This window comes from Gouania willdenowi, chromosome 4, assembly GCF_900634775.1.
Source record: "Gouania willdenowi chromosome 4, fGouWil2.1, whole genome shotgun sequence".
Lineage (NCBI taxonomy): Eukaryota > Metazoa > Chordata > Actinopteri > Blenniiformes > Gobiesocidae > Gouania > Gouania willdenowi.
In genome coordinates this window covers 23,283,696-23,309,890 of record NC_041047.1, presented here as the reverse complement: position 1 = coordinate 23,309,890, position 26,195 = coordinate 23,283,696, and the positions used below count along the sequence as shown (strand labels likewise).

Below are 26,195 nucleotides of genomic sequence, written 5' to 3'. Positions count from 1 at the left end.
CAATATAAATGATCAGTCAAAGTCATTCTTCCCCATAGGATAAAAATAAAAAACCTTTTTTTTCCATTTCAGTGACTACTTCAAGTAACTAAGCAAATTATTCATTTCGTAGTAGTAGTTAATTGATCTGTATTAATCTATAAATTGGGCAGTTTGAATAGCTTACACATTTAGAAGGAAGACAAAAACACAACTGAATGCATAGTGACAAGTGTTCTTGATTAATTTAAAATCAATCACCAAAAACAGCGAGCAGGATTTTGGCCCTGGCTAATTCTCTAATCACATTTTTAAGCTCCAAAGTACTGCAGATATCAGAATATGGCTTATGAATTGGTTTACCATATATTATTTACAGTATTTAAGTGTTAAAAATTGTGTGACACAGCAGCAAAGTGACAAAAGTCTTTTAGTTTAACTACGAGAGTAGGAGAGGAAAAAGCATGAACTCGTGACAACAACAGGTTTGTTTCATTTTCATTTTGAATGCTAAGGCTAGCAGCTAGTCTTTCAAGTTCTTCACTGAATATGTTGATAGCATTTGTCTTAAGCAATAAATGTACTGGAGTTATAGCTAATGGCTACTTCTTGAAACAGTAATAGTAAGTAATAAACTGTAATTTTTGCACATTACCTTTGGCAATTTTTTTATTTTTTATGAATGTGTCGCAGTTTGGGCCGATATCCAATTTAAATCAAGGTATGAATACGGAATATGAATATGAAAGTACATCAATTTAACTAACTGGAGTGGGAGAGCCTTAGAACGGCTAATTACCAGTAGCTAGCTGCTGATGTTAAAAGTACAACTCTGGGATGAGTCTATACTAAAGGTGGGACAATACATCGCCCAACAAGATATTGCGTTATAACTACGTCACAAGATGTATCGTCGAGGGTACGAGTGTAAGTCAAATAAAAGCATGGTTATTTTTCCAACTTTTTTTGTCTTTATTCCCTTCCAAAAATATTGTATCATTATCATTATCGTAGACCGTAGTCTCAGTGTATTGTCCCACCCCTAGTCTTTAGAGCCTATTCTACCTGAATGTGAGGTGTAGAGACAATGTGGTTGTGCGATTGCCATGAAGAATGAGGTAAGTTCCTCTGTGTCTCTCCACCTCTTTGTCTCTCACCCTCATGGGAGGCCCTGTTGGTTTTGCAGCAAAGCTTTCCCCGGAAACACAAATGATGAACAGATAGAGAGGTTAAAGTGAAAGAACAGAGGAAACAAACTCTGAAAGAAGAGAATCCACAGTGGCAGACGTTTATCAGTTATTTAAATGCCTTTTCAAGTCATTTGTATAAAAAATGCATTCACCCATAACAAAATGCAATAAATATAACCCTAACAAAAACACTGGAGTTTTTAAACGTCTGCGAGTTATCCGCTGCTTTCATGAGTCAGCGTATTTACGTGCCTTAGTTTAAGGTATTGTTTACTCTTCAAATCAGATTTGTGAAGGCCATATTAACTCACTGATTCCTGAACGAGACACTATTAATACTCAGAAAGACTCGGGATTAACAAGTTTAGCTTTTAAGGAGCATCGATAAATGCTTGTTATGCGTTTCTACGCTCAGTGGAATTAAATTTGTCGGAGAAAAAAAACAGATTCAACTCAAAGATTTTGAGCCTAACTAAGACGGGACCGGGGGGGTACGCTCTGAAACAAACACAAGTCCCTGTGTGGACAGGTTGCATTGCAATTTATTTTTTTTCTTAAGGGGATTGGGCTTATTTTAAACTAATGTTAACTATTAATATCATTATTGATGTGAACACAAATTAAACAATGAAACCCAGTACTTGTTACATTAAATTTTACATCAAGAATATCACGCATAATTTTGAAATAACTATAGAACATACACTTTTATCAAGTACAACAAAAAATATCGCAAAAATCTAAAAATGATTGATTTATTCAATTTATTTTAATACAATTATTTTAAATTGAAATATTAGATTAATGAAAAGCTCATTATTATTTCATTTAAAAAAAATATTTCTGAGAATAAAATGAATGCAATAAAAATGGGTGGATCTGAGAAACGTCTCGAGTAACCAACAGTTTGAAATCGAGATGCTTTCAATAAACACTTTAAGCTTTGAATCTTATTGATTTTAATTACATTCAAAATGTTATTTTTAGGTAATTTTATTTTAAATAATAGAAATATATGTTATTCTGGACCTCTGCATTATGAATAAGTATCTACATGCCAAAGGTTAAAAAAACTTTTCAAACATTGAAGATATGCTGAATCATCATGTACCAAATTGTTTCAATAAGCAATGAGGGAAGAAAAAACATATACATGCATTATCCAAGTTAAAACTAGATAAAATGTTGATTAATTTATCTAAATAATTCCTATATACTATAGTCCATATTACTCAGAATGAAATTCTTACTGATCATCAATCCTTGCACATAATTTAGGATGATCAATTTCATAAATGACCTGATGTAGGATTTGATCAGTTTTTCTTGAATTCTATAATGTTGCTGTAATTAATTTTGCGAAAACTTGAAAATCTGTTACTTAGGTTTTCAGGTAGATATATTGACATTAACGCATTGAAACAAGTAGGACAATGCTATTTATTTAGCGCAAGCTTGGTCATCCCAAAAGCATCTGAGTACAAATTGCATAAAAAATGTTTGAATTATTGTGAGGAGGAATTTGGAAAACGCTATCACCTGGGGTATAAATTTAAAAAAAAACGATGTATTCCATCACTATGGTGTTTTTGTATTTGTAAAGAGGTCCAAATATCTCCTTCAATTCCTGACGTACATCTCTTTACAGATACTGTTGTGTCGATAGTTTAATTAAATTATGTTTAAGCTGCTGGAAACAATAATATTTTTATCAGATAAGTAGTGTAGGCCTCAGCCGCCTCATAGATCAATAAATCAATTCAAAGCTCATTTGCTAGAAAAAAAAAAAAGGGAAAAAGATTGAAATTGCTGTTTGAAAGTTTGTCTTGATCTTTACTGTGAAGTGAACACTATTGACATTTTCGGAAAAGTTTTTGCATTGCATTGTGGGAGTTCAACAGACAGATATATAGAAGTGTTTATATTTCATTCTCACTGTGATTTTTTTGTTTCCTCGCCAGACAAAAAGGACAGTGGTTCGTTTGACACAATTTTTGTTCTAGCTTGTTGGCGGTATTGTCGCCTCACTCCACAAGACATTTAATTTCTAAGGCCCAAAATAAAGATCTGCCATTGTTTCGTCTCAACTTTCATTCCGTGACAACACCAGAAATGTGTAGGGAGTCACTTTAGCAGAGTTTTTGGGGTAAAACACAAAGAATCACGGTAAGAATTTAGTAAAAACACATCTACGCATCCGTACACGGGACTCCACATCTCAATGCAATGGACAAAAGTTTTCCAACAATGTCAATAAGAGAGTATTTATAGTAAAAATCAAAACAAACTTACGTGCAAAAATTAAAATTTTTGCTTATATATATATATATATATATATACATATATATATATATTAATCATATTCAGCATCCTACTCATTCATCTAGTTCTAAATGTCCTGGGTTTTGTTTAAACATGGCATTTTGTCTAAATCTGTCCATTTCATCTTCCCACTTCACTTTTTTTTAAAAGTGCCAACTTACGAGTGCAGCATCCTCATCTGTTCCACCATCAGCAGCTCTGCTCAGTCTCAACAGCATCCACACAGAGGCAGCATAGAGTCTACAGCTTTACTAACCACATATCACCGAATTGTTCAACAAGTGGATAGATGCCTTTTTCTGTTAGCTATGACAAAAATAAATACTAGCCACAAAGAGTATGCAATACGAAATATTAAAAAATGAATGACATTTACATGAGTAAATAATAACAGGTAAAAGTGGTGCAAAATGGAGCTTCTATATGTGGGATGTAGCATTAGAAAGAAGAAGAACAGACTGTGTAGACGTGTTTATGATAGTGTAATAACCGAAAAGACAGACAGACAGAAAGACTGAAAGGGGAACAACAGAAAGAGAGCAAGGTTGTGGTCATGCCTGAAGAGAGGGATGACAGGGAGAGAGAGAGAAAGAGAGGAGGGGGGGATTGTTGCAAACAGGGATTTGCAGCGGGGGGGGGGGGGAGAAAAAGAAAGGGGGCTGTGGCACCCAATGACAGAATGCTATGCACACTCACATGCGCACACTTACACACAGATACACACTGTGTGTTTCCTCTGTGTCTCTCCCCAAACGTGTCAGTCAATCAGTGAGTCAATTATTTTTGTGTGCTTGTGTGTGTCTGTGTGTGTTTGGTGGAGATGCTGAGAGCTCGTGGCCATCTTTCACCTCAATGATACACGGTAAGAACTTTTCACTCAACTTTGCCTTGTTTCCTTTCATCTAGTGTTTCAGTTTTTATCACTGCCAACACTTTTATTCAACTTCATTGTCCCTAGTGTGTGTTTTTTTTGCCTGATTCTAGTCCAGAGCGAGACTTAGGCCCCATTGAGCCATGTCATGGTTGCTTTCTTTTAAAAACCCATTTTGAACCACAGGGGGTAAAACTAATGAAAACGAGCAGAGAGCAGTCAACCCCGGATTTATAATTAGGGTGTTCACTTTACTAATAAGATGGAATAATAGAGTGGGGATAATAGATTAACAATGGTACAGCTTTAATTATGTAGTTACTAATACAGTCCTTAACTCTTCCTTCATCTGTGCATTCGTTTTATGTCAATCCATCCCTGTGCTTATGCTTACAACTGATTTGTAATCAGAAATGTAGAGTGTGGCTTTAAAGAAAACTATAATTGTAAAATAGTTTTGATTCACTTTAGAAAGTATCCGGCAGTGGAGTAAAGCCTGAACCTCTTCATAATTGGATTTGGCCAGTGAGACTGGTGGATCTTTCTACTAAAAAAGATTAATCCCTCTGAATACTTCTGCTTCACTTAGTGGACAGGCCTTTCTAGATGATCACTGGGTTTTTATAACTTCTGAGTGTGGTTTTACTGATGAAGGATCGATAGAGAGATACAAAATATGGCCGACATGCTCCTTTTTCCACGAGTCTTATTCCAACAAATAAAAGTCTTATTGGAATTTAAATGTTTACACAATAAATTATAACCTGTGTCAAGATATGTGAGTGAGCAAACAGGGTGATTTATGCTCGTGGACTTAATACTAGCTTCACATTTAACCCATGAAATAGTATTAGTATACTGGTACAAATATATATGCTGTTACTTTACAGTTAATTTGCTTTTGGGAAATATGGAAGCAAAAACAGTTACAATGTGAAAAATGGCATTTTTCTAGGTAATTAGTAGTTAAATGGAGGAAAAAAAACAAGATAAAATACAAATATCAAGGTGTAAGAAAAATTTCATTTTTTTTGTAGCCATACCTGCCTGTCATTGCCTGATCTTGTCAGATCTCAGAAGCTACGCAGGCTGGGCCTGGTTAGTACTTGGATGGGAGACCACTAAGAATTCTAGGTGCCCCAGTAGGGTGGCAGTCGCTCTAGTGGTATCTGTCATTGTGTCTTTAGGCAAGACACTTCACCCACATTGCCTAGTATGAATGTGATGTCTGCCCTCGGGCAGCTGTGGCGACAATAGTAGCTTACCACCACTGTGAGAATAATGCAATGCAATGTAAAGAGCTTTGAGTATCTATGAAAAGCACAATATAAAATCCAATGCATTATAATGAATATTTTGTTGACGCTGTTTTTGTCAACAACACCTGTTCACCTGAATAAAAAGTAGACTTGTGCTAAATATATACAGTAAAGGATTCCATCAATTGAATTGACTCCTACTTATATGTATTTTACCACTTTTTTGTTGTTGTTGCCTGAAATGATGAAGAAAAAAAAATTGATGACTAAAATAGAACTAAAACAAATTTACCCTTTTGTTTATTTTTAAAAACTAAAACAAAGGCAACATTTCCACTTAAGCACATACCGATATAAGTGTTAACCTTCGACAGCATGTGCAGACAAAGGTAAAAATAAAATAAAAAATAAAAAATAAGACAAAGACCTAATCTCTCACTTCAAAGATTCAAAGAGCTTTTAACTGTAGCGCCATGTCTTGTAGGAAAATAAAACAGTCAGAAATTAAGATGAATAGTGCTCTTAATGTCTGAAGATACATTTCCATAGTCAGTGATAATCTACTTTTTTAATGAATATTAACTTAAACTTAAAATGCCTGGTTACAAATGCTTGATTGTTTTTTTTTTGTCATTGTTGTTTTTGTTTAGGTCTGAATACATTAAAGACTGGTGGCAACCACTCCTTCTCAGTGAGGAAGTGACCTGACGGACTTCCTGGCATTTCATGTGCTACTCCTGCTGTCTATGAGCAGCACTGAGATTGAGGGACAAACTCTCCAACAGTCCTGACGAATAGAAAACACCTGTTGAAGCAGCAGACATCATGTCTTCCCCCTCCCTCCCCATGCCGTCTCTCCCTCCCAGTCCTCTGGCTATGGAGTACCTGAATGACTTTGACCTCCTCAAGTTTGAGGTCAAATCTGACACTCCTCTGCTTCCTCCTCCGTGTGAATTCCCAAAACCTGGTGTCCACCAAGACCCTTCCAGTTCTCCATACACCAGCCACCCACCGCAGGACTCCAGTTTGAACTCCAGTCCTTACAACTCGCTGCCGCCTTCACCGACGCTCAGTGACGCCCATCCACCACCTTCAGGTTCCTCTTCCCTCTCTTCATCATCCTCCTCCATCTCATTTCCCCTCTCCATATCCAACAGCTTCACCTCCAACATTAGCTCCAACTCTCAGGGTAACCATGAGGGCAGCTCGGCCCACGGCAGCCCTCAGGGTCCCACCCCGGCCTCGCTGGAAGACCTGATCTGGCTAGCGGCGTTGCAGCAGCAGTTTGGAGGAGAAGTGGCAGGACCGGCTACATTGCTGGGAGCTTTAGGGGCCGTACCGGACCGAGGAGACAGAGAGCGAGGCCCAGTTAATGGTTTCCTGGGCTGTGAGGATGCTGTGGAGGCTCTGCTGAACTCCGCTGCAGCTGCTGTCAGCTCACAGGTAACAACTTTGTAGTTTTACTTGAGTTCATATTCTCCCAGTTGTTCTTCAATCCATTAAAGTAAATCTTGTCCCATGTCTATTCAGTTCCCAGGTCTTTCTCAGAGTTCCAACAGCAACATTGGAGACTCCGGCAGCGACAGCGGTGGTGACACCTCATGCACCAAGGGAGTGGACATGTGCCACCGCCCACTTGTCTTCCTTTCGTCTGCAACTCCAAACCTCCAAAATCCCACGTCGGGATCGGCTCCCTATCCACAACCCCTCAGCCCCCAGGGTTGCCTTCACCACCACCAGCATCATCACCATCAGCTCCACCCCCACCATCCAATGCATGGCAGCCATCACCATCATCATCACCCTCAATTAACTCCGGTAAATGTCTCCTGAGATCATGTGACCTGATGTCAATCATCAGAAATGCACAACAAAGGTGATAAAGATTGAGTAGGATGCAGTGATATTCAGGTGGATTGGTACCGTACAAGGTGCCTTGAGAGATCAAGGATTAGTATTTGGACTTAAAAGATTGCAATTAGCAACTAAAACTTCTACCTTTCAAGGAAAACACGGGGAATATTGGGAATGCTTTTCTTACCCATGTTTCATGACAACTTATTCATGCTAATGACAGGTGTCATGACATAATAATAATGTCAGCTTTTATGTATAAAACCACAAGTGTTACAACATGTATCTACTGTATATATATATAGAAAAGCAGGAACCAGCAAAATTTTCTCCTTAAATACCTAATTTACATTACAATATATTGTAATTATTATCATAATATAGAACAGTTCTTGATTCTATAGAGTCATAGTTTGTGTATATAGCAACTCTTCTTTTATATGCCCAGAGGAGTTAATTTACAATACAATATTGAACAATAATATGTCAACATAAGTATTAATAATGCTGCAGTCTTGGCATTTCTTGTTTAAATGTTTCTGAAAAGGCAAAAGTAAAAGTTGAAACCAATGTCCTCCTGTGTGATCCAGAAATATACCGGTATGTGTCCCTCTCTATGGAGTACAGTGTGAGCCTATTATCATATCTGCTATTATTGCTTTGTTTAATCCTGATAACTGTCAGCAACACTTAGTCAGATTACATGACAGATTATGGACATGTGATGCTGAAATGTTCCCCTCTGATGCACAGACCTGATCACAACCATCTCCCTTTCTCTCACTCACACTTTAACCAACACATCATATGTGCAGCAGACAGCCACATGCATACATCAGGTCAATAACAGATTTTTGTAATGTATTCCCCATGTGTTGGAAAAACATGGAGCAGTGTCTCATCTCTGTGCGTCTCGTCCTTCTGCTCGGCAGTGTGGAGTCAATGAGCGCTTCTCTGATGAGCAGCTGGTGAGCCTGTCGGTGCGGGAGCTGAACCGACACCTGCGAGGTGTGAGCAAGGATGAGGTGGTGCGCCTGAAGCAGAAACGCCGCACGCTTAAGAACCGAGGCTATGCCCAGTCCTGTCGTTACAAGCGCTTGCAGCACCGCCATGCTTTGGAGTCTGAGAAACATGTGCTAACTCAACAGGTATAGCCAGTATGCATACACCTGGAAGTTTAGGCCTCATACACAGAAAAAAGCATTTCGGCTTTTAGTAACACTTTACTTGAAGTTTCAAACATTACACTGTCGTTATCCATCATAAGCATGAATAAGGTGTCAAGAAGGCTGTCATTAAGTGTCATTCGCTTAATTATGACACCTTTGGAGTTATGTTGGCATTTTTTGGCTTAGGCAAAGGGATCTAGTGGGGTTATGTTGGATTAAGAGTTAGGTTAGGGTTAGGGTTAAGGGTTAAGGTAACAAAAGGTTAGGGTTAAGGGTTAAGGTAACAAAGGGTTTGGGGTTAGAGTTAAGGTAATGAAGGGTAAGGGTTTAGGGGTTAGGGTTAAGGGTTAAGGTAATTAAGGGTTAGGGGTTAAGGTTAAGGGTTAGTATTAAGGGTTAAGGTAACAAAGTGTTACAGTTAAGGGTAAAGATAACAAAGGGTTAGTGTTAAGAGTTAAGGTAATGAAGGGTAAGGGTTAAGGGTTAAGGGTTAAGGGTTAAGGTAAATAAGGGTTAGGGGTTAGGGTTAAGGGTTAAAGTTAAGGGTTAAGGTAACAAAGGGTTTGGTTAAGGGTTAGAATTAATGGTTAAGGTAACAAAGGGTTATTGCTAAGGGTTAAGGTAACGAAAGGTTAAGGGTTAGGGTTAAGGGTTAAGGTAACGAAGGGTTAGGGTAAAGGGTTAAGGTAATGAAGGGTAACGGTTAGGGTTAACGGTTAAGGTAACGAAGGGTTAGGATTATGGGTTAAGACGAAAGGTTAGGATTAACGGTTAAGGTAATGAAGGGTGAGGGTTAAGGGTTAGGATAATGAAGAGTAAGGGTTAGGGTTAAGGTAACAAAGGGATAGGGTTAGTTGTTAAGGTAATGAAGAGTAAGGGTTAGGTTTAAGGTAACGAAGAGTTAGGGTTAAGGGTTAAGGTAATGAAGGGTAAAGGTTAGGGTTAAGGTAACGAAGGGTTACGGTTAAGGGTTAAAGTAATGAAGGATAAGGGTTAGGGTTAAGGTAATGAAGGGTTAAGGGGTAAGGTAATGAAGGGTAAGGGTTAGGGTTAAGGTAGCGAAGGTAGGTTAAGGGTTTAGGTAATGAAGGGTCAAGGTTAAGGTAACGAAGGGTTGGGGTTAGGGTAACAAACGACACTTAATAACATCCTTCATGATACCTCATTTATGCTAATGACAGGTGTCATATCATAATTATGACAGCGTATTGTCAGCCTTTATGTCTAAAACTTGAAGTAAAGTGTTACCCCACTTTTTTACTGTTTTAACTGGTGTTACAAATGGCAAACTTTGGCCCCTGCAGAAAGTTCCTGAATGCTACTTCTTCTACGTCTGAGTGGAAAACTATGCTCCGTTTCATAAAGGGTCAAAGAAAATCCTCACCATTTTTGCTTTTCTTTCCTCGTCCTCAGCTAGAGCAGCTACAGTGTGAGCTGAGTCGCGTGCTGAGGGAGAGAGACGCCTACAAGGCCCGCTACGAGAAGCTCCTCAGCTCCAACCACAACGGTGGCTCTGAGGCGCCACCAACACGCAACAGCAACCCGCCATCCCCGCCTCCGGACTACTTCCTCTGAGTCCCAACCAATGACAACAAATAAACAGATAGTGTATTTGTGTATGCATGAGCACGTGAGTGAGGGAGACTCCAAGGAAAGGAAGATTGATTCCAATTCTTAAAAAGTTGTTTGGACTCAGAATAACTTCACTGTGAACCACAATAGGGTACTGGTTGATCTTTTGTTTGGCAATGAAAGGCATAAATAATGTTTTGAATTTGCAACAACAAAACGTTAGCCTGAGGTTTTTTTCTTTATTTTTATTTTTTTTTATCTATGCAATAATCTCCAAATGAGTGGTTGAACCTCCATGTAGACTTTTTTTTTTCAAACTAAGCTGCTAACACTGCAGAAGTCTGAGTGGTGCAGTGGTGCTGTATGTGGAGTGGAATGGGCTTGGATAAACGATCCATGGCATGCAGTTAAAGTATTTGCCAGCTATTATTTCACAGTTGCCTACCAAAGTTTTTAAGCTCACCTGGACTTGTTATTCTACGTGATAACTTTAGATAAAAGAATGTACGAGAAAACCTTTATGGGATTATTTAAGTGATTGTGCTCGATGAACAGCAGGGACTGCTTATGTTTTTTTTTTTTGTTTTTTTTTAGCAAATATTTTAGTTGTTTTTGCTTTCTCAAATGGTGACAATAGCCGATTGTTTTCAAACATGGATTTTGATTTTGTGGGGGGAGGGGGTGTAAGAATGAGAAATGAGGGACAAAAAAAAAACAAATCTACTGTGATATGATTGGCGTGTTTTATATAACCGATCCTCCGAAAAGAAAAGCTATTTTTTGTAGCAATTTAAAAAAAAGGCTTTGTGTTAATGAAATGATCAGACACTGTGAACGCAGGTCCAATGACCTGATGATCCAACATAAAACTGAAGGTTATATAAGGCTGGAATTGAAAGATAAACATTTTTTTATTTTATTTTATTTTATTTTTTATTTTTTTGCCAGGGTTGATTAAATTGTGAATTTGATCTTTTTGAACAGAGGTGAAACTTTGTTCTTTAATTTATTTACCTATTTATTCACTATTTATTGTTTATTTATGTACAGATTCTGATCAAATAAATGTGTTCATTTCCACTACAGAGTGTATTTCTACTTTCCAACTCTTTTACCCGGTTTCGATTAGAATTGCTGAAATCAAACAAAGACTGGTGTTGCTCCAATGGTTTGCCGCTCTATTTGTAGTGTGGTTTCAGATGCAGATAAAATAAACAAAAGAACTTTATCAACCCTATCTTGTGTCAGCGTGTTTTTCTGCATCTTTGCACAGATAGGGGGTTTCACCTCGTCTCCTCTTGGTTCACTTATCTACAGCATCTCTCCGTTGGTAGCTGCCCTGCAGAACCATGTCCTGGTCCATCCCTCCCTTTATCCCTGTCCCTCTATAGCGATGCAGTGACCCTGGATGTGAGCTGTTTGGGATGACCTCATCTTCAGCTCTACCTTCCTCTCTCTCTGTGTGTGTGTCTCTCTCTCTCTGGCCTGTATAATAGAAGCAGGATTAGGGCTATAATAGCGCTTTGGCTGTTCACTGCCGGGGTCTATTGTGGCTTTGTGTGGGAGGGACACACCACTGCTCAGGGCCATGCTCATATTCTGGCAGTAGAAACTACAGGTTTAGTTGAAATATAGAAAAGATCATCATGGAATAGGTCAGGAATGTCATGTTTATGGTACTTTAGCAACATTAGAAGGTAGAAAAACTGTCTGATTGACTTTCTGTTATCCCTGTGCTGAATAGCAGGAACAACCTGGTTAGTTACACATTATTGTGATAATTATATCCTCCACATGAATAGAAACACACAACAAAAGCTAAAGGGTCGGTTTGGAGGAGAGGGGGGGAAACTGGCGTAACGCTGCCCTCCAGTGGCTGCTTTATGCATCGCCAGGTCAATGGGAGAGCTTCGTGAGCATCTTTCCCAGCATCATCATCATCATCATCAACATCAACATCATCATCATCCTCATCATCACCCTCACTCAGGCTTACTACACAGCAGAAAGAGAGGGATTCAGAGCAGAGAGAGAAAGAGGGAGGGACACACCGTGCTGACTTTGTACAGACAGATACCTGACAGGTAAAGGACCGTATATACACCCTACACTACACTACACTACACTACACTACACCGGCTCCATAGAGTAAAGGCTCAACAAAGACGGAGAGCAAACCCTGCGTCCCTGCTGCTTTTTATTTGACCCTTTTCGACTCTTCAGCTTGATTTCAGTTTGCAGATGCCGACAGATGTGCCCAACGACAGGCTCAACATCGAGGACAATGCGGCTAAGGTAATTACAATGATCAAACTGTGCTAAATAAATACATGCCTCACTGTGAACATGATAATCGTTCATTGAAATGAAGGGAGACTACATTTGTTAAAGTGTGCCACGGGGGTCTAGTAGTAGTAGTAGGAGTGTTGTTGTAGCATTGTGTAGTATTGTATGTAGTGGGTGTTGTGGGTAGGTGGTGGTTAAATCGAAACTATAGCTAAGTTTAAAAGTGGTCCCTTGGATAAATAGAGTTTTAAATCATCCCTGACATCAGTGTGCTGCTTAAAATACAGAACCTACTGCTACTGTATTAATGGAAATGACGAAATTGCCTGGGGGAGGGGGAGGGGGGGGATTTAATTACGCATGCAGGAGTAGCTAGTTTTGGAAATGCTGGTGTAAACTTATTTCGCGACTTGGAATGGATAAATAAGATTTTAAAACTAGTTGGTAACCTTTTATTCCATGTTTTCCATACTTTTCAAACTGTAGATATTGACGATAATTGTGTAATTGTACTCACCTACAGGTTGAAACACGTCCTTTGTATCCAGGCAACGGGACAGCCATCTTTGTTGGAAAGCGGAAGTAGTTAATATAGTATATAAAAAATATTAAAACTTTTTCACTTCATATATATATATATATATTAAAAAAAAAGTTTTTATATTTTTTATATGCTATATAATATATATAAATATTTTTATTATTATTCTAATGTTTGTTTGTTTTGTATCTTATTGCTTTTGCTTTTACTACCACTAATTACTACTAAGGTTTAACTTGTTTTATTTATTTATTTGTTTTAAATTACGTTCTGGTTTGTAGAAATCAACAAAATAAAAATGTCCCTTTATTACTCTTACACAGGATAGGGTGGCTGCTACTTCCTGCTTATGGGTGTTATTTTCTGTGTGATGAAAGAATATAAGCATTGGGATTATACAAAAATGAATAAATAAAGATAATTTTAGGTTGAACAGACAGTTTAATTCTCTTCATTGACAAAGCTAGACATTTTTACGACAGGCTAAGTTTAAAATTCCGTTAGCTATCAAAGCGTTACACAGTAGTTTGCCTTTTTTTTGTTGTAGTTTTAAGGGCACTCTCATACAGGATGTACAAGGATTAAAAAAAATACATATTATTGACTTCTATCAGTTTACATATTTGGTAAGTTCATTTCCACATTTTCCCTCAAAATAACTGTAATCCTCATCTAGCCATGGAATACAGGTTGATCAGAATTCAGATCAATTTCTGTTATCTTTACCAGGACATCAGGCAGCCAAAACAGCCTTTTAGAAGATGTTTGTACCTTTTAGCCTCACCCTGCTCTCATTTGGACCATTTAAAATGTCTTTCCTTGCATTTTTAATGATCGTGCAATAAAAAGCTGAATCGAAAATCACACATACGATGGCAATAAACATTTTGAGCATCTGCTGTTCCACACAGTAAATGCCTTATGTGTGAAAAGAGTGACAGCGTTGTGTAACGATGACACCATCCATGTGTGTTTCCTTCAGGGTGACAGTATGACTCTGTGCAGCACCCCAACTGTTCGCAGAGGAAGCACTCCTCTGCCTATTAAGCACCAGCTCAGGCGAGAAGAAGCCGTGCACGATGAGTGTGACTGGACTTCAGCTGCAGCTGGACCATCGGCTTCTCCAGTCACCTTTAGCCCTGGCCTCGATGACACTCTGACTGTGTGTGTGGAAGGCAGACCTGATGGCCCATTAAGGATTGCCCTGTTGGGGCAGAATGGTGTTGGAAAGTCCTCCCTTGCCATCGCTCTGGCTGGAGACATGGACAGGACCGCGTCTATAGATTCTGATGGTGTGTATAATGAAGTACACGAGCATTCTACACTGGCTTTCTACAGCTGTGTAAATGAAGTAAGCATCCATCTCCCTAGTGAGAGCTAAATGCTGTTCTTGTCATTAGGGGAAGGCTACGTGCGCTCAGTCTCTGTGGATGATGAGGATAGCACCGTCATTATCTTTGACAACTGGAGACAGGTGAGCCAAATAACACTTGAAGGTTGCCTCTCCAGCTGCTCTCTGCTCCCACATTAGGCCACTGAGCTTCTCTGTGCTTTCTCTCGCTGTTCATCACTGAAGTAGCTATTCGCTCAAACCACGATAAGATCACTCAGCAAAGTTTGGAATATTTCTTTGGTGGAGAAACAAAAAATAAATAATAATCAAGACCACTCAGAGAGTGCAAACCTCCACCAAGCACCAAAATATCCTCTAGGCCAGAATAAAAAGTACATTTTATGACAAAGTGAATACTGAAAAACATCTTAAAGATAACAAGCTACCCTAAAACTGTCACAGACGCTTTGTATAGAATAGCTTTTACTGTTGTTATATTAAAGCAGAAACAGACTATGATCTGCTGCATAAATAAATAATAATCATTACTTTCAATTCAAAAACAAGACCACTCAGAGAGTGCAAACCTCCACCAGGCACCAAATATCCTCTTGGCCAGAGGTAATAAAAAAGTAAATTTTTATAAGAAAGTAAATACTGAGAAACATTTTAAAGACAACAAACGACCCTAATACTGTCACCGTAGCTTTTACTGTTGTTATATTAAAGTAGAAAAAGATTATGATCTACTGCATGAATAAATCTCTTTCAAAATGAAAGTATAGATTTTTTTCTAAATTTTATTGCACACATGCTAACACAAACTGAAAACAGTTCAGCAACCCACTTTTGGCCAGATGAACTACGGCTCAAACCTGAACCACAGACTGCAGCGTTTTTCAACCTTGATATGTCTAGTAATGGGTTAAAAAATAATAAAATGAATAAAAAATTAGGTAATAAAAACGGATTCAAATTATATTTAAATTTTTTATTATTATTATTATTATTATTATTATTATTATTATTATTATTAATAATAATAACTGTCTACATCTGATCAAAAGGTAGGAGGTTTGATCCCAGTCTATACCTGTATATGTGTCAAAGTGTCCTTTGGCCGAGTAGCACCTTGCATGGGAGCTCTGTCCCTTTGGTGTGTGAATGTGAGTGTGAATGAGCTGAAGCGCTTTGAGACTACTTTGGTGGGGATAAAGCGCTATATAAATCAAGGCCATTTACCTTTTTTCTTTTTTCTTTTCGTTTCTTTTTCTTTTTTTTCCATATCTGGGCCACTTTAATCCAGTTACTGTTCACAGCCATGTGTGAGAAGGAGAGAGTCGCCCACAGATGAAAAACACTGCATTATGGTTCTGATTTAGGGTGAAAACACTGAATATATAATCCATGCTACAATATGTTTGTCTTGATGTGGGGATAATTACAGTATGTGTTACTTGATTTTATAATTTTATAATACATTTGAACTGTTGATGGCATGTTCAGATAGAACGTTTAGGCTTCATTGGAAACTATTATGCATCATTTTACATAACATTGATTAAATATTGTGATTTAATGGATACATAATGTATAACTAGTGTCTGCCTTGGTCTTCCCTGCAGGACTTGTCAGCTCTGCAGTGTGAGGCCTGCGTCCTGGTCTTTTCAGTGACCGACAGACGCAGTTTCCACCGTACTGCCCAACTCCGACTCCTCCTCAGGGAGACCCAGCCCCAAACTCCCATTATCCTGGTTGGCAATAAGAGCGACCTAGTCCGCACACGTGAGGTCACCTACCAAGGTAAGACAAAGCTCTATTTGTGTCCGTGTTGTATATCCATTTTTATCCACTCCACATTTTCATGGACTTTCCACCGTGAAGGTTTTTTATATTCACAGCTGGAGATGACATTTCCAGCTTTTCTCTGACAACACTCGCATAAATGTCAAACCTGACTGCAGTGTGTGGGTTTGTAGGAAGGCACAATTATAGTCAATGCAAAAGACCTTTCACAAGCGTACAAGTGGTGTAAAGAAGTGCTGTCACAGAGCCAGGATATGCCACAAATGTGCCTAACGTCTTTGATTTTTATATAAAAATGCTCAATTTAAAGCTGAAAACGATAATTACATCTCCAAAAATAACACAATTCAGACCTTTTAGATTATTCAAAAAAATCCTAAAACTAAGAATCAAAATAAAAACTGTGTGTTTTTATTTTTATTTTATTTCATTTATTTTTCCTTTGTCTGCACATGCGAATGAGGGTCAACACTACAAGAAGTGCAATCTTTTTAAAGACAGCAATGCATGTTTTGTTATTGCAATTAAATAAATGCATTTATTTTATTGCATAACTGTGACCATCACCAGCCCTTCCTAAGGAAGGTTAAGAAATACTTTATTTTAGGGAGGCTATGAAAAGAGAGAGCAGTGTTACACATTGGTGAAGGGGAAGGGAACAGGGAAGAGGGAGTCAGGGTAGGAAATGGAAAGGGTGGGGAAGAGTTGATTATTTTAAAGTGAGAGTGCGATGTGACTTTGTAGTTGTGCATATTGTGCTTATTGTGTTGTGTAATCAAGCCCGTCTGGGGACAAGTGTGAAGCTTAGGTATAATGGTGTTGGCTGTGGACAGAGGGAAGGAGTGAGTGGTAATACCTGGGTTTTTATTTAATGCTGCTGGTGCACTGTAGCTCAAAGTCATCAACAAATAATGATTAAATGACAGCTAGGGGCAGTTTGCTAAGATCTCAAATACTGTAAAGGGTGCAAAATCTCTTACATGCTTGAACACATTTTTTTTCCTTACCTGATGCAAATAATTCACTAAGATTACAGTGCAAATTTTGGGACAATTTTTACACATATATGTCTGTAAGGTTTTTACTGCCTGTCTGTCACACTCCTTGATGAGTTGCTGCAGCCACAAAAGTCACCAAGTGTGACTAAAAGAAAAATGTTATGCCACACAGGCTGCTTAAATCACTTCACACACAATTTACAGTTTTTTCCTTAGGTGGCTTTTTATATAGACCAGTGGTTCCCAAACTTTTCACAGTCCCGTTACGTACCCCTTCAGACATTTAACCTGAAGCCATGTACCCCCTACTCCTGCATACTTAAAAAGCATAATAATGTAATGTCATGTACAATGTAGCCCTACAGTTATAATTGTCTCTGAATTTTACCTATCCTGTTGAGTGATCATAGATAACTAGAATATTTGGCTTTCTTGAAGAAAATATAAGTGAGGATGCAGGTGCTGACCTGTGTCATTGAACACTGCATTAGCATTAGCCTTACATTATCGTTAGCATTAGCGAGCATTACTATTAGCATTAGCATTGCATTTACATTGGCATTAACATTAATATAGCATTAGCCTAATATTATCATCAATATAGCATTAACCTAGCATTAGCCTAATATTATCATCAATATAGCATTAACCTAGCATTAGCCTAATATTAGTATTAGCTAGCATTAGCCTAATATTAGTATTAGCTAGCATTAGCCTAATATTAGTATTAGCTAGCATTAGCCTATTAGTATTAGCTAGCATTAGCCTAATATTAGTATTAGCTAGCATTAGTTTAGCATTAGTACTAGTACTTCCTATGACAATTTGCGTACCCCTGGGGTACCCGTACCCCACTTTGAGAACCTAGGATATAGAGTATTGTTTTTTTCAATTATTTGTTATTTATGGAACAAAAAATATTAACCGGAGCATAAAACATTTTTTTCATTGCCTTTTGATTCTCCTCTGATGCAAACACGCTAAATGGATTGTGCGTGGTATGTCGGATGCTTGACGTATGGTTGCATGGAATTAGAAGATCGCCCACAAAGTCTATCAGCGCACATAGTGACATACTGTATGTGCACTTTTTTACAGGCACAAACCTTAGTGTATATGACATACTGACCAACATGCTTTTATTGTGAAGGAACCCACTGCATAGGGTATGTTTCCTCAGTGCTGTGTGTGTTAGCTGAATAAGCGAGCTGACCAACCCTGCTGTTGCTATGGGCATTTCATCCCTTATATAAAAAGATTGAAAAATGTCTCTATTTGTTTATATGTAAAGGTACCATATACAATAAAAAACATAAATGTTTCCATTTGATGCATTTTACCAGAGTTAGCGTAAAGCTCATTTACATCTGTGGGGTGAATAGTTTTTAATGAAGCATAGAAATCGAAGCAGTGCATGCTCAGTTTGTGGAAAAATGAATTGCTGTTAGGAGTATTCACTGCAGTTACAACATTGCGTATAGACACTCCTTTTAAATCAATCCAATAAACAGATATAAAAAAAGAATATTCGTCTGACACCTACTATAATTGTTGTAGATGAAGGTGGTGTTTCTCAGGGAGTCAATCTGTCACTCGTCTTAGTTTAAAGCCAACCCTCCAAACATCCTATATCACATGAAGTAATCCATGTAGGAAATGTAGCTCTTTCATATGAAAACTCTAGTAAGACCCTGATACAAACCCTGTGTCCCGTGGAGCTTTAAGTTATATGCTTTCTAAGGAGTTTCTGCTGTGGCTACCAGAGCTGCTGCTTCACCCAATCATGTTTACCTAACCTACTTTCTATGATGACTCATCACATTTTGTGCTCTCCGAGTTGTTTAATTGTCTGATTGTCAAGGGGCGAGTGGGTGATTGGGCTGGTGGCTGGAGAACAGTCATTGTGTGACTTGTGTTGTTTTTTTAGCGTCCTTTGTATTATTTGATCTAGTGTAATCTAATTTACAGACATGCCTTGCTTTAAAGAAAGGTTTGCTCCTCATCTAAAGAGAAATAAAATAGTAGCTTCATGTGTGATACATGGGCGTGTTTCCCTGTGTGACCCCAGCTTTAAATGCTGGGAGAAAAATAGACTTTAGTTGAGCCAATAACTGCAGTCAGTTAGAGTGGAGAATTGAATTACAAGTTTATTTATGATCTTGTTGTGATGCAAATGGGGAAACTGGGGCTCAAAAGGCATCCTTTTCCTAAGACATATATCCTATGCATGCCTGGCCTCCATTTCACAGCAAAGCATAATTTATAGGCTAAGTATTGTTAATATTAGGCGCTGCACAGAGCTGCGGTGGCTCCTTTAAATCTCTGTGGTAGAGTATTTTGTTTATCCATCAAACACTGACTGGTTTCTACTGGTGCTGTCATTCTAAGGTAAAACTGGAGCGGAATTTTGTGCCAGGTGTGAAGAAGCTGCGTAATGCAAAAACGATGCAATTGGAAGCAAATATGAAATGTAAAGACTCTAACTGTGTCACCACATGTTTCACAGGAAGCTGGTAAACTTTTGTGTTCTCTGTATGCATCCAGTTTGAAAACTTGAAATTTGGTTCTGTTCGATCTGATAAGTGAAAGGTATGAATGTGAAATGATACTTCACAATCAGGGAGGTCTGAACAATGAAGAACTCTTCAGGCAAAACGCTTAAACGCTTATTGAAGCCTCATTATACTATATTTAGTTTTGAGTTGAGGCTTCTTAATCAGATGCTGTTTTTGAATATAATCTGCCTTAAAAAAAAATACTAAAGTACTGAAACACTTGTAAATTATATTTATTTTTGTAAAAGTGGTCTTTTTTTGTATCACACTTATTTGTCTACTTGATAATGCTGATCATATACTGCAGAGAAGGTCATCGACCACTGGTCTGTGGGCTGTATGATGGGAACGTTGGAGGCTCCAACCATTTGGAAACCAATTCAGATGGGCTGATATCCATGAGTATTTTCATTCAGGCTGATCACAACCGAGCAAATTGTATGCTAGGTCTGAAAAAGACAATAAAACGGCAGTTTTCCAGCTATCATGTCATAATAAACGCTCCTGCTCTTCGTGAAAGAGGGTCACGTATCATTTTGTAACCATTCAGAGACATGAATAATAGGTTTTTATGATGTGTCTACTTCTTCTTTGCTCGATATATTTTGCTGTACTTTAGCTTGAATGCTTTCTACTTGTATAGATTTGAATTTATTGTTAAAAAAAAACACGATTGTGTTAAAACGAAACAGCCAACAATATACGTAGGATGTTGATTCATTACACTTTCTCATCTTTTGATTCACATTAACATTAGGTGCACAATGTTGTCTAATGTAATTCAATGGGAATTAGTGTTCAAGATCATTTTCAAATTTTTCATGAGATTGGCTAAAAAAAACTTCATGGAATCACCCTCAGTACGAGACCATCGAAACATGTTTAGAGTTTCTTGCTCAAACTTTTATTTTTAAACCAGAACTGCTTCAAATTATTTTTATTATTATAACTAGGTAACTAGCTACTAACTTAAGACTTGTGAGTTTGCGATCCAGTGTTTAGATTAGCAGATACAATCAATCAATTGCACATGTTACTTCCTGCTCTCAACGAAGGTGGACGCTTTTTTCTCTCGCTCCCTCCTGCCTTTATCTGCCCTGCTTGCTGCTCCTTTGTTTTGTACTGTCTTTTGTCAGAATCTAATAGGAGCTTCTCTCTGCATCTCTATCCAAAACCGAAATTATGGAATTGATCAGCTGGGGTCTCATGTACAAAAAGGTACGTACGCCCAAAAACATGCGTACGTCAAAACCCACAGCAAAATTCTGATGTTCAGAAAGTGGAGTGAGCGTGGAAATGTGCGGTCTTTCACGTCAAGTCCTGAGGTGGCGTACGTACGTTTCTATATAGTTGATTCTTTAAATGGCGATTGACATATAGGTAAGCGGACTTTACTTTCATTAATCGTTTTAGAACCAAACAACCACATCTTCCTTAATCCGCTATCCACTTCTTAACACACACTGTCTCACACCCAGCCACAGCCAAGCATTCAGCGTGCCTATATTAACATTTATATTAAATCTAGTATCTTCACTGTTAAATAATCTCCATCTTACATGTTGCTGTTGGTTTAAAATGTTTTAAAATCTCTTATTTTCTGTGTTACTGGTGGTAAGAACACAGCTTTTTCTGATCAGCTGAAGGGAATCCTCAGTGCTGACTTAATTCCTATATGATTTACATATGTAAATGTGGACGTGGACAGGGAGGGGACATATGTGTGCTCAGTCATCCATGTTGATTCAGATGTTCAAATGATAGGTGCGTGGATCCAGTCCTACGCACAGATTTAAACATCTGACTTTTTACGAGCGTACACTTGTCTCTAGATTGAGATGTATGCTTTTTTTCACGCCATTTTATATGCAAGTCTTTCTACATGAGGCCCCTGTCTCTCAATACAATCAACAAAGTTTTTTCGACAGAGCCCTACACGATGAACTCTTGGAAGGAGTGGAGGATTGTGTGCCTGTCTATTCTTTCCGTTGAGGATGTTAAAGATGTCTACAAAATTGGAATTATGTACTTCAGTCCTAGAACAGCTGTGCATGAATGTAGCTGAACCACTGAACTACTTTAGTGCCATTGAAGACATGCTATAAATCCAAGCCCATCGTATAAGTATTATCATGATCTTCTCCATCCTTTCCCACATTTTGAGTGTCATTGGACTGAAGAGTATTATGGTACTTATAAGTAAATGGCTGATCACAGACTTCTGTCTTTTTTCCTTTTGAATTATTTTACCACAACTTTTCGCCACATTTGTATGATAGGTGATTTGGTTTGAGATTCTTGCCAGGGGTGCAAAATTAAAAATAGAATTAAATATATAGACTGTCTCGAGATTCGCGCCAACGGCAATGTGTGTAACATATACAATAATGCGAAAATGATTAGTAACACAATTGATAATGTTCACTACAAAAATTTGTGTCAACACATCATTTAGTGTTGTAAATTCATGATAAAATGAGGCCGGCGGCCGCTTTCTGCTTCATTTTTGCTGCAGTATTGTACATGAACTGCTGGTAGCAGTGTCGCTTCACCGTTTACATTGTGAAGAAGAATTGCACAACAGAAGAAGAACCAACCTAAAGTCTCGATGGTTTGGGACCATTTCACTGAAAACTTATACTACACACCTGAGGTAGAGGTAACATCTGTGACATGAGACTAACAGTAATAAGTTAGAATTAAAGCAGCAGAAAACTATTTTAGAAAGAAAATTATTTTGACCACCAGAGGGGAGGGCATTGTTCCCCCTGCCCCCGCAAACTCCACGTATGACTTGTATATTGTAAGTAACTCTGGTTTCCTCTTTTCCATAGAGGCCATGTCCAGTGCCGCCCTCTTCAACTGTCTGTACTTGGAGATCTCTGCATCTCTGGACCACCGCACACCGGAGCTTCTGGAGTGTGCCGTACGATTAGCCAGAGGTCAGCCGCCGTGGCCCCCAGGGGCCAGTGCGGAGGATATGAGCGGAGGAGGTGAACGTGAAAGCATCACTTCTCGTGCCAAACGTTTCCTGTCCAACCTGATGCCTCGGTATCCACGGGAGCGTGAGATGGGGAAGTTCCTCAGGCAGAAGTCTCGTTCTTGCCATGACCTGGGGGCACTGTAATCACACAAGGAATTACAACAGGCGAGAGCGTGGGAGGGAAACTGCAATCTGTGGGAAGTGTGAAGGATGTGACTATGTGAGGGAGGTGTGAAGGCCCCAGACTAATTATTGGACGATGTTATGAGTGATCAACCTGCACACCTAGCAGGGGAAGACAGACAGGATGTCAGAAAAACAAAACAAAACAACAACAACATAGTAATCAAGTTTTACTGATAGGATGAAATTTTATACAGCAGAGTACAGAGAAGAATCTGCAGTAGAAACTGTAAATAAACTGTAGTAGCGTTACTTAAATGGCATCATTCTAGCTTTGACAGCAAAATAAATTATTCTTTTTGATTCATGCAAACTGCTTCTGCATACTTCATTTGCATAATATCAATTCATGTTTTTTTCTCTTCAGGATTAAAGACAAATTACCAACAAACAACCCATTTAAAGTCATGACGACACAGTCCTCCAGGTAATTAGTGGAATTAATGTTTTAATGATTTACACTGCTTATTTATTTTAAATAAGGAGCTCCAAACTGTTCCCAGGGCTGCAGAGCCACATGATTTATACAGTAGGGATAAAATCAGGATTTACAGAGCACAGTGTGACAATAAGAAATAGAGTGACAGGGGAAAGATGGATTGTTGTATGGAGTGACTGTTGCTACGTGTTACAGTTGTCAGGGAAACCTGGAGTCACTGAGACCCTGTTGATCCTTTCCCAGTGCATTTGTTTCAGCCCCTTCCTTTATTTAAGTTGGCATTTATATGGAAAGACACGAATGGGAATTTATTCAGACAAGTTCTCTTGAAATTTTGAAGAAGAAGAAAAAAAAAAACCTGAGTTGGACTGCACATAGTATTTGGATCAGTTACAGCCTCCATGCACTCATCTGTGCCACTCACCCTCAGCACTTTCTATCCTCCCACAGACGCCCACACGGGAACAAAGATTTAGCACATCACAGGTCATTACAGTAGATCTACCATTTGTTGTTTGATTTATTTTTTTAAATAAGATGAAATGGTGCCATAATGTTCTGACTCATTCCCTTGGCTGCACACCACTGGAATGGCTTAAAAGCTTTAGCTATTGGTTGTTATTATGGGCTGCAGGCTCCCTCGTGTGGCTCATTTTAGTTCCTGCAACCAAGTAGGGAGTAAAGTAAGTGTTCAGGGCAATGCATACATGTGTCAGTTTTATCTATCCATATGGTAATGGATAGATAATACAGTACAAAAGGAAAATAAGCTTTAATTATTAGAAGACTTACAACTCCTCTGTTTCACTGTTATCTATTTAGGGAGTATCTTGAAACTTGGTATTTAAAAGTACTGTAATTCATACGTAGACAAAAACGTCTTTTTAAATGTTTTGTGCAGTGCAAACCTTTTATATGTCGTTGTTTATTATAAGTGATTATGTAGGCACACCCATGCGCTGCAAAGATGGGGTGAGACCTGTTTCAAATCACAAATAAGTGAGAAAAAAAATTAATAAAATTATTCTTTTTATGATTATAAAAAAGCACAAACAATAAAAAATAATAATGTAGAGTAATGTCATTATATATATATATATATATATACAATGAACTAGAGCACTCAGAAAGCACAAACCTCCACCAAGCGCTTACTATCCTCCTTGGCAAGTATCTGGTACTGTGATCATTCACACTTAAAGACATTCATATAATTATGTAGTATGTTCAAATGTATAGGCACCCGCATTTTTCCTCAAAAATCTGATGAAATGCAAAATCCAAATCCATTTCAGATGAAACTCTGAGATAATTGAAGAACCAACGTGACATAACTGAGTCTCATTTGATTTAGTTTAGTCAGTTACAAACTGAGATGTGCCTTTTTTTTATGTCGCTAATGATGAGAGAGATTTTTTTTTTAACTGATCCATAATCAGTATATTCATCCACATCTCCTTCAAAATGTTATTACCTCCTTGGCAGAAGTAATTAAGACTCAAGTAATCGAAGGGTTGGGGTTCCAATCCCGCTGTATCCAAGTCATTGTCGTTGTGTCCTTGGGCAAGGCACTTTACGCACATTGCCTTGTATGTATGTATTGTGCATGAATGTTGGTGGTGGTCAGAGGGGCCTTAGGCGCAAAATGGCAGCCACGCTTCTGTCAGTCTATAGGGCAGCTGTGGCTACATTGTAGCTTACCACCACCGGTATTGACTGTGTGAGTGACTGGTGTGAATGAATAATGGTTTCTGTAATGCGCTTTGAGTCTCCCCGAAAAAAGCACTATTTAAATCCAAGCCATTATTGACTCTCCATATAAAGACAGTAGCTTATATAAAACTACAGAGAATTTGGTCTGGAAAGGTATATAATAACAGTATTTCTTGGATTTGAAAGTGAAGCTTCAACACCTACAAAAAACAAACATGTGGGTGATCTTTTTCTGATTCTGCTTCCAAAACAGTCAATAATAAAAGAAAGTTAAAATGCTAAAGGTTGACTCCAAAGGCTAGAGGCAGATCAACTTTTAGTTTGTGTTGTTATTGCTTCTGTTTTTGGATTTAGTGTGTGGACATTTCGTGTTTACCCCTTTTAGAAATATCTGTAGAGGGGGTTACCAGCGTTGCTTTGTGGCCAAAAGCTTGTGGGCTTGCTTGTTCTCCCGAGTATCTTTGGGGTTTTCTGCATTATTTATTAACAGATTAATGATGAATGGCAAACCAGTCGTGTGTACCACACATCTATTGAAGTGTTCTCAAACAGCCTGTGACCTTTCACTGTACGGTCTCAGATCAAAGAGTAAAACTTTAAAATGCCATATTAAGGGAAACTTTGGGGGTAGACACCAAATTAATAAGGAGCTATGTGATGAAACCCATTAAGAATGAACGCTAACTTTTGAAATGGCGATCTTCAACCTGTTGGACTTTTTAGTTACCATACATTGTCCCTTTATTCTCCTTTGCAATTTTGTCCAACACAGTGTACCCTTTTTTCATATTATAAGCACCCTTCTACAATTTTATATGCTAATTAATTTGTGTATCAGTGGGCTCTCTTGAACTCCTTCCTGTCACTCAAACATGCTTCCCAAAGGCTAAACCCAAACTAAAGATACTAAGCATTTAATTATGTTTTAATCAATGCAACTTACACATGATTACTTCATTAGTCTTTGTAAAACATAGCTAATTATTGTTTTCTTAATTGTGATTAAATATCCTCTACAGCATAAATGAATCCCATTTCATTAAGTTACATAAAAAGATAGTATTTCACTGAGTAATATTATTAAAATTGTGATAACTTTAGTAATTAATTGATCAATGTTTCCAAGTACCCTCTGCAATGTG

General features: G+C 38.2%; 2 protein-coding genes across 3 annotated transcripts; both read left to right on the top strand.

Moving 5' to 3' along the window:
* The first annotated feature begins 6,446 nt into the window (after window positions 1-6,446).
* nrl (neural retina leucine zipper) lies at window positions 6,447-10,219 on the top strand. The gene is made up of 4 exons (XM_028444009.1): window positions 6,447-7,064; window positions 7,152-7,445; window positions 8,408-8,623; window positions 10,058-10,219. The coding sequence occupies exons 1-4, from the start codon at window positions 6,447-6,449 to the stop codon at window positions 10,217-10,219; spliced, it is 1,290 nt and encodes a 429-aa protein (XP_028299810.1).
* A 1,888-nt stretch (window positions 10,220-12,107) lies between these two features.
* Window positions 12,108-23,210, top strand: LOC114461768 (GTP-binding protein REM 2-like). 2 transcript variants are annotated; one of them, XM_028444117.1, is made up of 6 exons: window positions 12,108-12,300; window positions 12,451-12,511; window positions 14,026-14,335; window positions 14,444-14,517; window positions 16,002-16,179; window positions 22,570-23,210. In XM_028444117.1, the coding sequence occupies exons 1-6, from the start codon at window positions 12,116-12,118 to the stop codon at window positions 22,860-22,862; spliced, it is 1,101 nt and encodes a 366-aa protein (XP_028299918.1). In that variant the 5' UTR covers window positions 12,108-12,115; the 3' UTR covers window positions 22,863-23,210. The 2 variants fall into 2 exon arrangements, with proteins under 2 accessions (XP_028299918.1, XP_028299919.1); XM_028444118.1 differs by having other exon boundaries at window positions 12,167-12,300; window positions 12,440-12,511.
* The last annotated feature ends 2,985 nt before the right edge of the window (window positions 23,211-26,195 follow it).

Bases quoted from the DNA above. Each gene is read 5' to 3' on its own strand.
- LOC114461768 (XM_028444117.1), top strand. From the start codon at position 12,116: ATGGGAGAGCTTCGTGAGCATCTTTCCCAGCATCATCATCATCATCAT. The intron at 12,301-12,450 runs GTAAAGGACCGT...GCTTGATTTCAG, and splicing joins TACAGACAGATACCTGACAG to TTTGCAGATGCCGACAGATG. The intron at 14,336-14,443 runs GTGTGTATAATG...TCTTGTCATTAG, and splicing joins CGCGTCTATAGATTCTGATG to GGGAAGGCTACGTGCGCTCA.
- nrl (XM_028444009.1), top strand. From the start codon at position 6,447: ATGTCTTCCCCCTCCCTCCCCATGCCGTCTCTCCCTCCCAGTCCTCTG. The intron at 7,065-7,151 runs GTAACAACTTTG...ATGTCTATTCAG, and splicing joins CAGCTGCTGTCAGCTCACAG to TTCCCAGGTCTTTCTCAGAG. The intron at 8,624-10,057 runs GTATAGCCAGTA...CCTCGTCCTCAG, and splicing joins AACATGTGCTAACTCAACAG to CTAGAGCAGCTACAGTGTGA.